Genomic DNA, 15,277 nt, shown 5'->3' with positions numbered 1-15,277 from the left:
GATTATGATGTTATTTTCTCTGTTTTGACCTTTACCAAAAAAAAAATGTAGAAAAATGTCACAGTGAGCAATTGTTGAAACTATTGAAAGAAGCATTTAGCTGGCCACAAACAGTCCATTGCAGTTCTGGAAATATTTTCCTTAGGTTTCTGTAAAAGGATCTTCAGATGACCTATATACTGCAGTGAAGAAAAAAAAAAATTTTTTTCTGAAAATCTGCCTGATCTTGTCAAATGCTTTTGAAAGTTCCTCACCTAAAACTCTTTGAGGAAACTGAGTTGTTGTGGAAGGAGAGGCAAGTCCTTGGATAAATAAATAAGTGGGTAAAATATTCCAGAATACAATTTTCACAGTGGAAAGGTCACTAGGGAGTCTAGTTCAGATCTCTGATAAGACCTATGTTGCTTTATGATCATCAAAAACAAAATCATAACTGATTTGGAGAAAGGGGTGACCAGTGGGTGTAAGAAGTTTGCTGCTCATGTTAAGTGATTCAGAGTAATCAAGATACAGCTGATCTTCAAGAAGTGCAGAACGTCTTCTGATTGAGTGAGTGTGATAAAATAGGTAAAACTTTATGTAAACAAATGTGAAGTGATGCACATGAGAAAAACAGTCTGAACTTTACTTACAAAAAGTGATGGAAGTTAGGAGTAAAATATTGAATTTGCACAGAGGAGTCCTATAGGAATTTGTTAGGGCCTGTCAGGCTTAACAGTTAGTAGTGATCGGGAAGAGGAAGTGCCTAGTGAGATGCCAAAAGTTGTTCGTGTTGTTAATTTTTGTAATGTAGCAAAGATGAGGGCCAGCTATAAGGAACTGCGGAAGGGTCTTATGAGACTGACTAGCAAGATGATAACATGGCAAATAAAAGTCACTGTGGGTAAAGATAGAAGGATGCCTATCTAACTTTATATGTAGTTTGATGGTGGTCTGAGATGGTTGTTAACTCTTTGGAGTGATATACTTATGAAAAATAATTCCATAAAAATATCAGTTCMGTGCTCAGTGGCAGCCTAAAATAGGAACCTGAATATTTAGGGTAGAGAAAAGAATGAGAACAAGAAAAAAACATCTTAAACTAGTGTGCAGCTGCATTGTGTATATGTTGGTTCTAGTCATATCAGCTCAAAAATGGAATTGTAGAACTGGAAAAGACCAAGAAAAGGATGGCAAGGATAATCGAGGTGTGGAAGCTACTCCATATAAGGAATGGCTAAGTAAACTAGGACTCTGTGACTTGGAAAAGGGACTGCTGAGGAGCCATAAAATAGAGATCTATAAAATAATGAATTATTTCATGTAAAGCATGAATTAGGAACATCAAATGAAGTTAACGAGTGGGAGGTTTAAAATGGAAAAAAAGAAGGTAGTTATTCACACACATAGCTGAGTAGCCAAACTATTCATCATAGGATATTATGGATGTTGAAAGTTTATGAACTTTCAAAAACTGACTGGAGAAATTAATAGAAGGAAAAGCCATCAAGGATAACGATAGATTTAACTAATTGTATTATTTACATTATTAATCACAAACACACTAGCTCTGGCTCAGTAAGTCCATCTGTGCCGTTTCCTGGAGTTTGGGAGAGTATTTCAGGAAACCATCACTTCATGCTTGCCCTGTTTTTACACTCTGTGTTATGCGTCTGCTGTTGGTCACTGTCAGGGAGGTGCTGGCTGGAGATCCCTTTGCTCCATGTACAGTCATTCGCATGTTCCTTCTCTTCAGAGAAGGAGAGAGTGTAACAGGAAATAATTGATTAGTAATCTCCATCTGTTTCTTATGCCTTTCTCATAAGGAGATAACTTAGTGTCACAGTTACCACAGTATGGTTATTGCTTGAAAAAAGACAGTATTATAGGGACAGGCACTATTAATCTTATACGGTAAAAAAGTTAAAATAACAGGAAAGTAATCTGTGAATTTGGAATGGGGACATTTCCAAAAGTATACTGTTCTGATATTAGGCTTACTTGCATTCAGTCTTCATTCACGGTTCTGTGTTAGTTCTGCAGAGTTCTTGCTGGCTTGCTTTCAGCTACCTGTTTCCTTTGTACTATGGAACATCCTCTGTGAGAACCTCCTATTTTACTTACAAAATTTTTAATTCTTGAGTAATTCTTAAAAATGAGGCTCAATCATCATATATATAACTGGAGGAAAGATTATCTTTCTTTAGCTGTTTGTAGAACTGTCTGGTTTTTTGTTTTTTTTTTTCCTTTTCAAGGCCAGAAAGTATTTTCCTTGTATCAATATGTATTGGTGTAGAAAAGCCTGAGAATCTATTACACATATATGTTAATCTCTTCCCTCCCTCTTCCCCACCCCCAGATGTCTGAATTTGCTTTAGGAAATAAAATAATAGCTCACTCTCCCCAGGAAGTTAAATCTTTTGAAATTGTATTTCATAAAACTTTTTTTTTCAATTGATATTTTCTGTCTGTTGTTAAGTCAGACGTATGGGATTAATTGGGACATGGTTGTTTATTCCCCTTTGTAGAATATATTAAAGTGTCAGCAGGAAAACACCTCCCCTCCCCATTTCTTGTTTTTCATACATCTTTGGGATACTAACCTTCTGAGTATTCAAAAGTAGTATTTCTATTTTTGATGTCTGGGTGAATTTGAGAGCTTTCTTCAAGTCCTCCACTGACTTCTCAAGGTGATTGAAGTGTTTGACCTCACTTATAGATTTATCCTTATATTGTGTTTTCCTGCAAGTATGGGAGATGCCGGATGTTTGAGAAGAACAGAAATATAAAAATATATGAAGTCTGTCTTGTTGGAGGACTGAGGTGATGGAATGAAGTGACGGAAAGTAATCTGGTGAAAGCTATAAAAAATAATATATCAAGCTAAGCCTTTGAAAAAGTTCAAAGGTCTTTCATATGGGTAAAAAGAGTAGAAGTTGTTTTTAGCTCAGCTGCATACCAAGGAGTTAAAAGGCTAACTGTAGGTGCCTTCTGCTTTATAAATATTGAAAGCTAAAAGTGCAGCTTTCAGTGCTGGTAATTTGTTACACAGAAGTCCTGGAAATATCTGTCTTGTTTCATTGTAGCCTTTGGCATTGCAAAGTGTTAGTACTGGAAAACTGGTGAAATCATGTCATTGCACAACTTTGCTGTAGGATGCAGTCTCCCAGTGTTTTTAGTTTTATTTCCCTCTCCCCCCCCCTTTCATTCTTACTGGTGACAACAGGAGGGGCAAAAGGTTTTCAGGTTCTGCCAGCAGTCACATAGTGCATTCTGTTAACTTCTAGGTATGTGCCATTTCTTAGCCGAGAGCTTGTCTGCCCAGGGGAAGTTTACTTTGAAGAAGGATGCTTCCTTGAAACTGCATGGGAGTTAGGATGGGAGATAGCCCTGGACAGAACCAGCTGACTTTCGCTTTGCAATGCATCCCTGGCTTGTCTGGGCTGGATTGCCTGTGGTGTATGCGCTTAGCTTTGTAATCCAAATATCCTGTGCTCTTTTGTGCTGCTGCTTAGCCCTGTGCGTTATGGATGGGACCATTAAAAATATCAATGGGTTCTGATGTATGGACACAAGATTCAAACTCATATAACCAGTCCATGCAAAGTCATTCCAGGTTTGGGTTCAAAACCAGATTCATTTCCCACTGAGATATTTGCTACTCAGTTTTCTCCAGGCTGACTCTAGAATCACAGAATGGTTGAGGTTGGAAGGGACCTCTGGAGATCATCTAGTCCAACCCCTCTGCTCAAGCAGGGTCACCTAGAGCAMGTTGCACAGGATCGTGTGCAGGCGTGTTTTGAATATCTCCAGAGAAGGAGACTCCACCACCTCTCTGGGCAACCTGTTCCAGTGCTCTGTCACCCTCACAGTGAAAAAGTTTTTCCTCATGTTCAGATGGAACTGCCTGTGTTTCAGTTTGTGCCCGTTGCCTCGCATCTTGTCGCTGGGCACCACTGAAAAGAGTCTGGTCCCATCCTCTTGACACCCTCCCTTTAGATATTTGTACACATTGATAAGATCTCCTCTCAGCCTTCTCTTCTCCAAGCTAAACAGGCCCAGYTCTCTCAGTCTTTCCTCATAAGAGAGATGCTCCAGTCCCCTAATCATCTTTGTAGCCCTATGCTGGACTTGCTCCAGTAGTGCCATGTCTCTTTTATGATCCACCTATACCTCTGCTTTGAATGAGGGAAATCTCGCATGCATTTTATAATGCGGTAGAGTACTGTGATCTGCCAAGTTGATGGCTGTGGCATTGCAGCAAGCCTGTAGCATCCTCTTTTCCCATGTGCTTTTGGCAGCCTTACGTGAGTGACAGCAGGCAGGCAAGCAGCCTTACTCCCTTCCTAGAAGGAACTTCATGTGGGTTGAGTTTAGGCCTCCTGTTTGGAAAATATGAACGTGGCCTCAGTGTGGTGTCAGGCCCTCATGACTCAAGGAGTGTAGCCTAAATACGCCTTTATTCTCTCACTGTCTCATAGGACAGACAGCACTAATTTCTAATGAGCAGACTGTTACGGACAGAACAKTATTTTGTGTGGTTATGGTGGCAAGGGGGAAGTTTCCAGAGGTGCATGCAGATGTAGCTGCAATGCACTTTTGAATTGTTTGCAGCTTTTGCAAGCAGCCGCGGTGTGATTTATAGAAGGGGGAGCTGTAAGTTATCTCACTGCCTATAAATGTGTTCTTGGAGGCATCCATTTAAATCTTACATGCTTTTAGCAGACTAATTCAACTTTCTGTGCTACTCCAAGTCTGCTCTTTCACCAGTTTTGATCACGATACCTTTAATTCAGCTACAAATGGTTTATTTAGGTAGTTAGTGATTGCTTGCTTTGGAACACTTACTTGGGTATCAGTAGAGATGTGTTTAAACTTCAGACAGAAGTTTAAGATGTACTTTGCATGAGATAAAACATTTGACTCTGGTTCACAAGTATGCTTCTAACTTAAATATGAGCATTCAGGGAATATTAAGAATTGAGTAAGGTTGTTAAACATGTGTTTCCTCCAACAGTGCAACATTCAAAGTGGGCAGAAAATATGTACAATTACAGTTTTTGGACATAAATCCTTACTCATATCCGCAAATATTTTCCAATAAATAAATAGAAGAGTTTTAGTAACATACTACTTTACAAGCCAAATTCATTCCTGATGTTAATTGTGTAAAAATTAGTAGATTTGCACATGGGATTAGTTTGACCTCTCAAAATTTTAGCATGGTGTAAAGGCATCACATATGGTTCTCATTAAGAGAACAAAAAAGAAAGCATACAGAATTATTTTATCAAACCAGCATGCTCAAAAACCAACAAAAACACAGCCTTCCAGTATCATTCGCCAAGGACAACCAGAGCACAAGTCGGTTTTTTCTTAATAGCTGAAACTCAGAATATTCTTGGTAGTACCACTATGAAAATAATTTGTGTAGTTTCCTTTTGAAGCAGTAGCTTTCCTGATAAGGGCAGGGAATTTAACAGCAACGTTAAAGTCTGGCTTTGTTGGTGGCAGAAAATCTGAAATCACCAGACCAACAACTTTCCCTTTGGGGAAACTGCTTGTTGTAGTTCAGGACCAGCTGATCTTACAGAATGGGCAGGGGTCTCTTCCCATGGCACTTACTCCAAGAAGATGCCAACAACCCAAGTAGGCAAGCAGGTGCACTGTTAGGAGATGTTTGTATTTATATGCGGGTGTTCCTGCACTTCCAGGAACTCGGCAAGGATTACTTGTTAGTGTTGGCTTCATATTTTTTTAAACGCTTTCCATTAACATGTAGGTCTGTTGGCCATGATGTTCACTGATGTGCTGGTTTTGTATTACATGGTTAAAAATGTTATGGCCAAAGTTTAATAATTAAATCAATTATTAATGTCTCTTCAAGAAGACCAGAGGAAGGTTGCACATCTTTTGGTGTTTTTGTTTCAGTGCTACATGATGTGGGCTCTGAGAGAAAATAGATCAAAATATGAAGGCTGCCTTCTGTGCAACTGTGCCCCCAGACAACCCCAGTCTTTAGAATACTGCAGAATTTGAAAGCTAATAACCAAAACAGTGGAAGATTTATCTGTTAATCAGCTGCTAATTGTATATGCAGGTGGAATTTCTATAAGCTTCGTGGCCTCCATGAGTGACCCATGCTCCTTTCCCAGATCTCTCTGCAGGTAAAATGTGGCCAATACAAGGCCAGCTGGGCCAGGTTCATCAGCAACCCCACAAGGAAAAAATCCCCTGGATAGCCCCGAGGATTATGTAGTGTTGACTGTATGGAAATTCAAACATCACAGCAGATAGACTTCTTGGTGCTTTTAGAAGATTTTTAGCTGATGATTCTAATGCAGGTTTTCCCGAGTTGGTCAAAAAGATGTCAAGGAAATTTGCAGGTTAAGTGTGGCCTGTTTTATTCAGTTCAGTCTTGAATGGTGTGCTAGTCCTTTTTATCAAAGTTCTGTGAAAATACGGCCAATAATGTAGCTGAAAATCTTGCACTGTACTGCAGAATGCTTAAGCATCTCTTAGTGTATAGAAGTAGCAGAGTAAATCACTTTATGATCGAGTCATTTCTTTGGAATAGATATATCACGTGTTGTCCTTACAACTCTGTGCAGAGGAACGGGAGGCGTAATTGCAGGCCACATGTAAGAAATGCTGGCTTTTTTTTTTTTTTTTTTTTTAGTATGGGTTCTTTCTAAAATGCTGTCTTAAAAGTTTAATCATGTGAAAGGGTGTTCCTTCCAGAAATTTTAGGCTTTTTTCAGCTTTTCCCAAGGCTCCAGAAACATTTATCATTCCCATAACAGTGGCACTTATCATTAAAAGGCTAAGGAAGGAGTAGGCAGTTTGTTTAATTAATAGGTCACTTTGGATGTAGAAGTGAAAATAGTCACATGAATCATAAGAATGATTCTCATCTTATTCTCAAGGCAGCTGTGAATTGGCCTTTGGAAGAGTTGCCCTTTTAATCTGGCCAGCCCTGGTTTTTGTACCCTGTCTCCTAAGAGTGTGTCTTGAACATTTTTGGACAGAATACAGAGATTTTTAGGAGGCTTTGTAAGTTGTAGAATTTTGCCTGCATTTTTAATTTGCTTGATTCATAAGCCAAATCTCATCATCAATTTTTAAAGATTGGAGCTGAGGATAACCAATTTACATATGTAGAGCATAAATAACTAACAGTCAATTACACAGTGTACTTTACCCTGAAAAAACTTTTGGTGACACTTTGTGTAGTTATTTATTATTATACAGTGACCAAACCCATGATGCACAAGTTACATACTATTAGGAGGAAACTTAGTTGACTTTATTGTGTTACTTATTCCATAAAGTAATATTCCATTCTGACAAATGAGACTGGCTGTATTCATAAAGTAGCATTGACTGGAAGATATGAAATCTTTCGAACTCTTCTAAAGGCTTGGAGGATGCAAAACACAGCTTTTCTGAAAGCTTTTACAAAAGTTTTTTTAGATATGCCTAAGATATCTAACTAAACTAAGATATCTATACCTAAACTAATCCACAACAAAGATGTTCTGAGCTTCTTTAATAGATGTTGACCGGCAGGTTGCATTTGAAATTTGTTAAGACAAATATTTGTCCCCGAGTTTGATTACCAAACATGCTTTTATTTTTATGGCATTTAAATGTTTAGTAAGTATCATAAGTTATTGCATATTGATAGTTCTTGTTCTGCTAATAATTTTTCAACATTTGTTTCTTGATGAAGAAAGAATATGAGCAAAATAAACTACCTCTTAGGAAAATATTGAATTTCCATTGACCTGAATAACTGAAAAGTAATAAGCATTAACACAAACAATTTTGATTTGATAATCAGTGACTTGTATCTGTCTTATTTATGTAATAAATTAAACCTGCTGCTGTTGTTGTTGTTGTTATTTATACCTGTGTGAGGTGATGCTTTTTTGGAAAAACAGGAATGACTAGGAATTAAACAGTTGTCTTCTTTTTAAGTCATCTGACTTAAAATGTCATTTTAAAGTTGGGGTTTGTGAGAATAGAATGAGACTCTGCAAAAGTTGTGCACCAGAATTTTTGTGGTACTAGTCYTACATAAAGGAGTCTTGGCCATACTAGTTAATTTATAGAAATCTGTATGGTTATAAATGGTGTCCTGGAATATGAATAGGAATATAAGTAGAAATGATGCATAAGGGCCTCTGCAGACCTTAATGGTTAGAGGAGCAAGAGGTTGTGTATTTAATTTAAGTCTTTTCCGAGTGTTCTGACAGAATTGAATTGAATCTGACAGAAGCCAAATGGGTGAGCTTGCTGTACTTTTTACTCCCTGTTGTTTCCCTTGGAAGAGGAGATAGTTTGCTCCGTAATTCATTAATGTTGATCATCTTTTAAAAAAAAAGCAGTAATACAAGAGAAACTGAGTTTCAGAAGTTAAGCTGCATGTTGCTGATACAGTTGAAACCAGGTGTGTGAGCAGGGTACGCAGAAGGTCCGTGACCAAATATTGCCGGTTTCTTGCAATAAATGCCAATTTGGTTTGTGTTGGATTTGCCATCCAAAATAAGCAAACAAATGACTACCTTAAATTGAGCATGGCTTAACTATAAAAGGTGAATCAAACTTTGTTTAAAAAATATATATATTTGCAGAACTCCAAACTGTGAGATTCTAGGATTGATTTCATACATAAACCTGGGTTACAATCAGTGGTACTTAGAGGTGGTAAAGGTAGAACAAAAATCAAAGAGTTTCCAACATCATCGTGCATTCCAAAGCCAGCTGGAGAAAAATGCAATATTGCACATTAAGTTCCTGAACCTGGTAATTCAAATTTACATTTACAGAGTGGGAATATCTTGTGAAGGGTATGCTTCCTGATTCCCATACCAGGCAGTTAAACAAATAGCTTATTGTTACTTCAATGATATAATATTCTCTAGCTGCTTAACTTGGGCCTCTTCATAGAAGTTTGAATGTGAGCCCATGGATTTAAAAGGAATATTTAGTTTCATTAACCTTTTTCTCTTAAAAATTTCCCTGGACTCCCAACAGCTAACAAAAGGTTTCTTTTTACAGGTGACTTGAACTCTTTTCTAATTTAATATTCACATACCAGAATTGAAAATATAACTGCAACAAACTCTGACTACCCTATCCCCAATTATTTGTTTAGCCTTAATGATACAAAATTGGCTAATTGTAGAAGACTTCATTTTCAAGATCTAATCCAGAAATCATTTGCAACATGTCAAAATTAATGATACGGAAACTGGTGACTGTGTTATCAGATTTCTATCTGAAGTTTAGCCATGCTGCTTTAAAAAAATTAGACACTTTTTTGTCCAGCTTGAAGATACTGTTATGCTGGAGCTTTGAGAGACTAAAAAAAAAAAGAAAAAAAAAGGCACCTGCAGACTCTTTAAAACCTTCATTCTCCTTTAGCATTTTTGACTTAGGTTGTTCCAGTCATCTTGCATCTTCCATGAAATTTCATGATGATCTACTGGGGACACAGGGATTGCTGGGGGCACAGGGACAGCCAGGATTGCTGACTTTATTTTCACCTGGACAGTTAATATCTAAATACAGCATCATGAAGGGATACTAGCAACTTCAGATTAAGCTTTTAAGTGCAGTGAGATCCCTGCAGTAGGTTGATTATGACTCTTGAGTTCTGAATCCAAAGAGAAACAAAAAGTGGCAGCATAAACTTCTGAAAATTGTTTTTAGTGCTTCTGGGCATGACGTACAGGGTGGGCATTGGGTCCTTAGTACCAGCTGTTTAACTTCACATATCTGCTGTTGCACTAACCTCCTTGCTAAAGTAGACAAAGCATTACCTTAATGAGGACTGCATGAATCTCTGTGCTGTCCTAGCCTGCTATTAGTATCCAGCAGTAGTTTGAATATTTTTTTCGTAGCCCCATTATATTTCTGTTTGAGCATACCCTTAGTTACAAGAGTCCTACCATCTTGAGCTCTATTCTCTTCAGAGTCAGATACAGTCTGTCATCTGGAGTGGGCGTATGATGTATTTGTTTTCATGAATATCCAGATTGGAAGGTGAGCTAATTTGGGAGTTTTGGACCAAAAAAGGAAGGAACAGTATTCCAGATGCCTAGAGCTCACACCTTTGCTAGCGCTATGACTTTTTTGTTTGGAGAGAGATTTTCTACAAAGCTTGTTTACGAGAACACCAGTTTATTTGGATCTCTGTGCTAAAAAAGAAACATTTTGTACTCTTCCCATTCTCATTGTTTAAGTTCTGCATAAACAGGTCATCTTAAATACTGTACAGTGCATCATTTGAAATGTTCAGCATGTGATTTTTGGCTGTCAGGCCTATTATGCAAATAAAAAATTGATTGCCTTTAAACACAGAGCTTTTGGCTACAGTCTGAACAACTGAAATTTCTTGGTTTTGGAAAACTGAGTTTCCTGTTCTGTCCATCTGTCACATACGGCTGAGAATTCACTAGCATCACCAAAGCAATGGAGCAAGCCAAGAACAAACATTTGGCTTGTTCTAAAGTAAAAAAGCATTATTTCAAAGTCAAAACATGAATATGTGCATACTCAAAATTAAGTGGTAAATGCTTAAAAGCTGGACTAGAATAAAACACATCTCAGTATTGCTGTTGTCACATCCTCAGTAATGGTTGCATCAGCATGTTTTTCCCAAGGCACAGTTTGTAAGCTGGAAATTTGTTTTCCAATGAAATGATGGAATAAGTGAGTCTTCAATTTTTGTAGGCTAGCTAGAGGGCAGTAGGTCCATCATGTATGTCATCTTAATTTAAATCTCTCGTGTCTGCTTTTGTCCATCTTACAGGTAACTGTGAGAGACCTCTCAATTTCTTGCTGGCTGGCTGACTGGCTGACTTGCTTTGACTGGTCTGTTACTCTCTTTTTCTTGTGGGCTGAGCTTCATAAACCTGCAAGTATTTCTTGTTTTTTTCACACACAGATTTGGCAACAACAGGAAGCCCAAGACACAGGAAAAGAGCCTTGCTTAGTCAGAGTGGACAGAAATTAAATATTTCTAATACAGCTTTCCAAAAATAGGCCATATTAGAATTGTTTTGGCTTCTTATGGTATCAGTTCTTATTGATGTGCATCTTCTCTGCAGACAGGTTTTTAGCTCTCATGTGCTTTGAGGCAAGCTGTAAGAAGCAGGCATGGAGAAGGTTCAGGAAGCTCATGTTTGCTTCACTAGTAAGAACATGTCTAAAAAAAATGCCTTTTTTTGTAACCCTCCTCCCCCCCCCCGCCCCCGAAAAAAACGTTTAAATCTGGTAGCATTGTCGCTGACTATGTCTTATATGGATGCATAACATTGTAGCCCATAAAAGTAAGCATGGGTAACTAATGCTTATCATAGAGTTTATCTCTGAAGGTGGGAGGAGCGTTTTGGGTAGCGGTGATCCTTTTAATCCAGTCATAGACTAACTCCTCCATAGGCAAATCCAGCTGCAAAATTTCTACACCAAAAATTTTTCATTTTCATGTCATGATCACATATCTTTATAAATTTGCAAAAGTTCTTTTCCTGGAATTTTAAAGATGTTATGGAGATGAGAATGTCTGTTGGAACATATTTAATTAATGCATTTTTGAATGAGTTTCAAACATAAAGATAAGCATACAAAGTAAGTGCCAGACAAAATAAAAATGAAGTATCGAACACAATTAGTCATACTTCAAACTTGTACTGCTTGATTCTCAGAGGTTTCATTTTAGTGCAAGTACCTTTGGACTCATCTGATTAATTTCTGTGTTTTGAACTGGGTTTCCTGTTCATATTAAATTATGTTCCAGAGAGAGTTTTCCTGGCTGAAACATACAGTGATAATAATATAAAGAAAAATGAAGATGTTAACTTAATTTTACTTTTCTAATTGAAAAGAAAATGTTTACTGCTTGTGGTTTGAAGAAGTAGAGCAGAAAGTAGCTTATGACCAATGGATATCACACACACAAAATCCCCATTACTAAATTTTTTTGGGGAAAAATTTTTTTTAAAACTTTTGCACTTCTGGAGTCTTCGTCAAAACAGTGGTAGAGGTATGGCCAATAAAGGGATGTAGTAGATACTTTTGATAGGGAATTTTTTTTTTTCTTACAAACTCTAAGACCTAAAGTCTTATTTTTGTTAATGCAGTTAATTACGTTTTCCATAAACAAAATAAAGATGTACTAATTGCCAAAGCAAGCTGATTCTACCGATAATAGTGAATTCTATAAACTGGAATTTGTGGGAATGGATGGAGGAAACCTGTTGTCGTTCTAGTAGGGAGACTTGTCATTCAGTCTGGACCAGGATATGAAGCTTAGATAACTTGACCTTATTCGTTTGCATATGTAGTCTAATTTTATCAGTAGTTGATCTTTATTAATGAGACAAAATAGACTTAAGATAGTCCAGTTTTTGATATAGCAATGGACATTTGCATTGATGCATTTTTCCATGTTGGTGTGCTTTACTGGTTGTGTCTGAACACAGGTTTTATAAGGATTTCATCTTTAGTAACTTGATTTTCCAGGCCAAATCCTTGTTTGGTGACCCGAGCTGCCTATATTGATGTCCTTGTGATGCTGAGTACTCGCCTGGGGAAGTTTCAAAGACCAGGTAAGTCAAATATACTGCTCTGTAAATCAGATTAAATTTCTGTCAGGAAATTTCTGAGCTGTGTTGAATCTGGAGAAACAATAATACTTTACCGGTACTCACGGTATCTACTGAAAGATGGAGTCCTTCGGGTGTTTCAGCTGCTTTCTATAAAAGGGCCCTTTATTCTGCATTCTGGGGAGCTAGTTCTGGAGACTGTTGCTGAGATGAATGAGATACTGTTCCCTGTCAAAGGTTGCAACTTGATTTTTGCAGTATTCCTAATTCTAGAACTGTATTTAAAAAAAAAAAAAAAAGTGATCTCCTCCAGTTTTCCAGAATGTTTTGCTGGTGCAAGACTGGAAAAACAGAATACTGCTACTCTCCCCTTTCCAATCTTCTGCTTGGGAGTGGGAATTGCCAAATGATGTTATACCATTGGTCTCGTCTCATCTGGTACTGGCCACTGTTTGTGGTGGGCCGTGTACTTTGTAGGGAGGAACAAGCCTCCCTCTATAGAGCAGTTTCAAGATAGCATGCTTCTAGGGAGAATTTTTTTCTTGACTCCTTAATGTTTGTTTTGGATGGGCCTTATCTACCATCAGTAATTCTCATGTTGCAATATAGATTTACTTATTTTTGTTATTTGTACAAAATATAAAGTTTTAAAATCCTGATAAGTCATTGGCCTTGGTGATAATCTTTAGCAATAAATTAGAAAGCATGTAGCACATTTAAAAAAAACAAAAAACAACCTTCTGGATTCATCATCCTTCATTTTCGTTTGAATACTCCTTTGTTAAAGATAACTCTTCTATGGAATATTAGTTCTTTTACATGTTTTTTATCATAACCCTCTACCTCTGTTCATCTCCTTTGTAATATGAATCATCCTAGTTTTTCTGCATTCTCTTCATATGAAGTTTTTTTCTTTCCTTCTGATTATTCTCATCACTCATTCTTGAACTCTATTTTTATACTYCTTTTTATCCTTTTTATGAGGGCAAAGCCAGTATTCCAGGTGAGGGCTCCTCATTTGCTTAGTCAGTGAGCGTTATATTATCTTTATCAGTCTCTTTCCCATTTCTACCACCTTTGGATTTTTGTCTGCTTTGACTGTTTTTTAAATAATTGCTGTACATTTGCAAAAGTCTTTATTGACTGCCCCACACCAGGAAACTCCCAGTTTTTTGTGGTGTCCCTGATTAGTGAAGACCAGCCATTTGGGCCTGAAGGACTGCAACATGCTGTGGCTGGTTTACAAACCATAGCGAATTCATTTATTTTTCAAAGCTTGTGTGGACTGCTCCAAACATGGGTGCTGTATGGTAGAAGAATTTCTGCAGAAGGAAAGCAGTATTTTTGTGGACTCTCTCTGCTCAGGAATAGTTCGTTAACATTGTCTCGCTTACATTCCTGTATCTATTTAAAATGATATGTGGCAGGCAATATCTACTAAGAGTAGAAACTTAGAATGGAAGTATGCTTTTAAAAACTTGAAGCTACGTTAGGGACAATGTAATGTATGAGYTGCAGAAGCCCTTCTGAAGTGAAGGAGTAGTATGTTTATGTTAAATACAACCTGAGTGTCCCTAGACAAGTAAAAGAAAGGCTAAACTCAGCAGTAAAAAAGGAATGTTTTGAGTCCCACATTAAGGTATAGTTATTAACTGAAGCTTTATACTTTTCTCAAATTAAATATCTTACTCGTATATGTGTATCTCTGGTTACGAGCCAATTTTTCTCTGTTTTAATCTTGATTTGTAAAGTTGTTTCAATGAATAAAGGGTGAAGGACAGATCCAAATAAAACTGTTTCTTGATGTGTTTATCTAAGAGGCCCCAGGAAGTGCTGTATATGAGTTCCAGGACACAGGCTGAAACTGATTTTCATCAACGTAAATGGGAATGCAATGTAATGAACCTGCAACTGGTTAAAATCAGACCACTTCTAATTGATTATGCCTGTCTAAAGGGGCTACAATTACAAAGAGATTTTCAGAGTACAAACCTGCCTAGTCCTTTCCTACATTACGATTATTTTCTGTAAGTGATTTGTTGTCTTCAATTAATAAAATCTGTCTCCTAAAGTGCAGGACAACCCTTAGGGAATTTGCTTCACAAATTCATATCAGTTTAAAATGKGGGATAAGGAAGGCAGGGAGTAATGGATACCAAAACATCTTGTCCAACTAAAAATTTATTGCTGCCCAAATGATGATTATTTATCTTAAAACAAACAACAAAAAAACCCTAGTTAGTCTGATTTGCTGCTTTGGACAGAAGTATTGCCTGATTCATGTTACTGGAAAAATACCCATAGTTTTTCCTGACTTGATACGTAAAATCTAGATCCTTTGTTCCAGCTCCTGGTGTGCCAGTGCGTCTTCTGGTGCGCACAGACTATACATAATGCCGAAATATATAAACTTACAGGAATACTTTTTATTCTTTTGTCAGTTACCAAATGCAATTGGAACAGGGGAGAAACTGAATCAAGACACTTATTTAAAAAAAAAAAAGAAAAGAAAAAAGTTAAAATATGTAACTAGAAACACTATTTTTGCCTTTATTGGGAGCAAATGAAAGTTCTTATCTGATCTAGGATTATTTGATGAGTTAATGCCTACTTTCAGAATTAATTATGGTTAATAATAATATCTGGCACATTTGTTCCTGTACACTTTTGACATATTGTGTTTA

General features: G+C 37.2%; 1 protein-coding gene across 1 annotated transcript in view; it reads left to right on the top strand.

Annotated features, from left to right (window-relative positions):
* The window catches only part of THADA (THADA, armadillo repeat containing), a 167,381-nt gene that overhangs the window by 105,859 nt on the left and 46,245 nt on the right, over positions 1–15,277 (top strand). The window contains exon 31 of the mRNA XM_026072344.1: positions 12,511–12,596. Within this exon, the coding sequence (XP_025928129.1) occupies positions 12,511–12,596 (86 nt within the window). The remainder of the gene's footprint in view (positions 1–12,510; positions 12,597–15,277) is intronic.

This window comes from Apteryx rowi, unplaced genomic scaffold (genome assembly GCF_003343035.1).
Source record: "Apteryx rowi isolate R43461 unplaced genomic scaffold, aptRow1 scaffold_34, whole genome shotgun sequence".
In the NCBI taxonomy this organism is placed as follows: Eukaryota; Metazoa; Chordata; class Aves; order Apterygiformes; family Apterygidae; genus Apteryx; species Apteryx rowi.
Note: the sequence above shows the minus strand (reverse complement) of the source record. Positions and strands in the feature narration are given on the sequence as shown.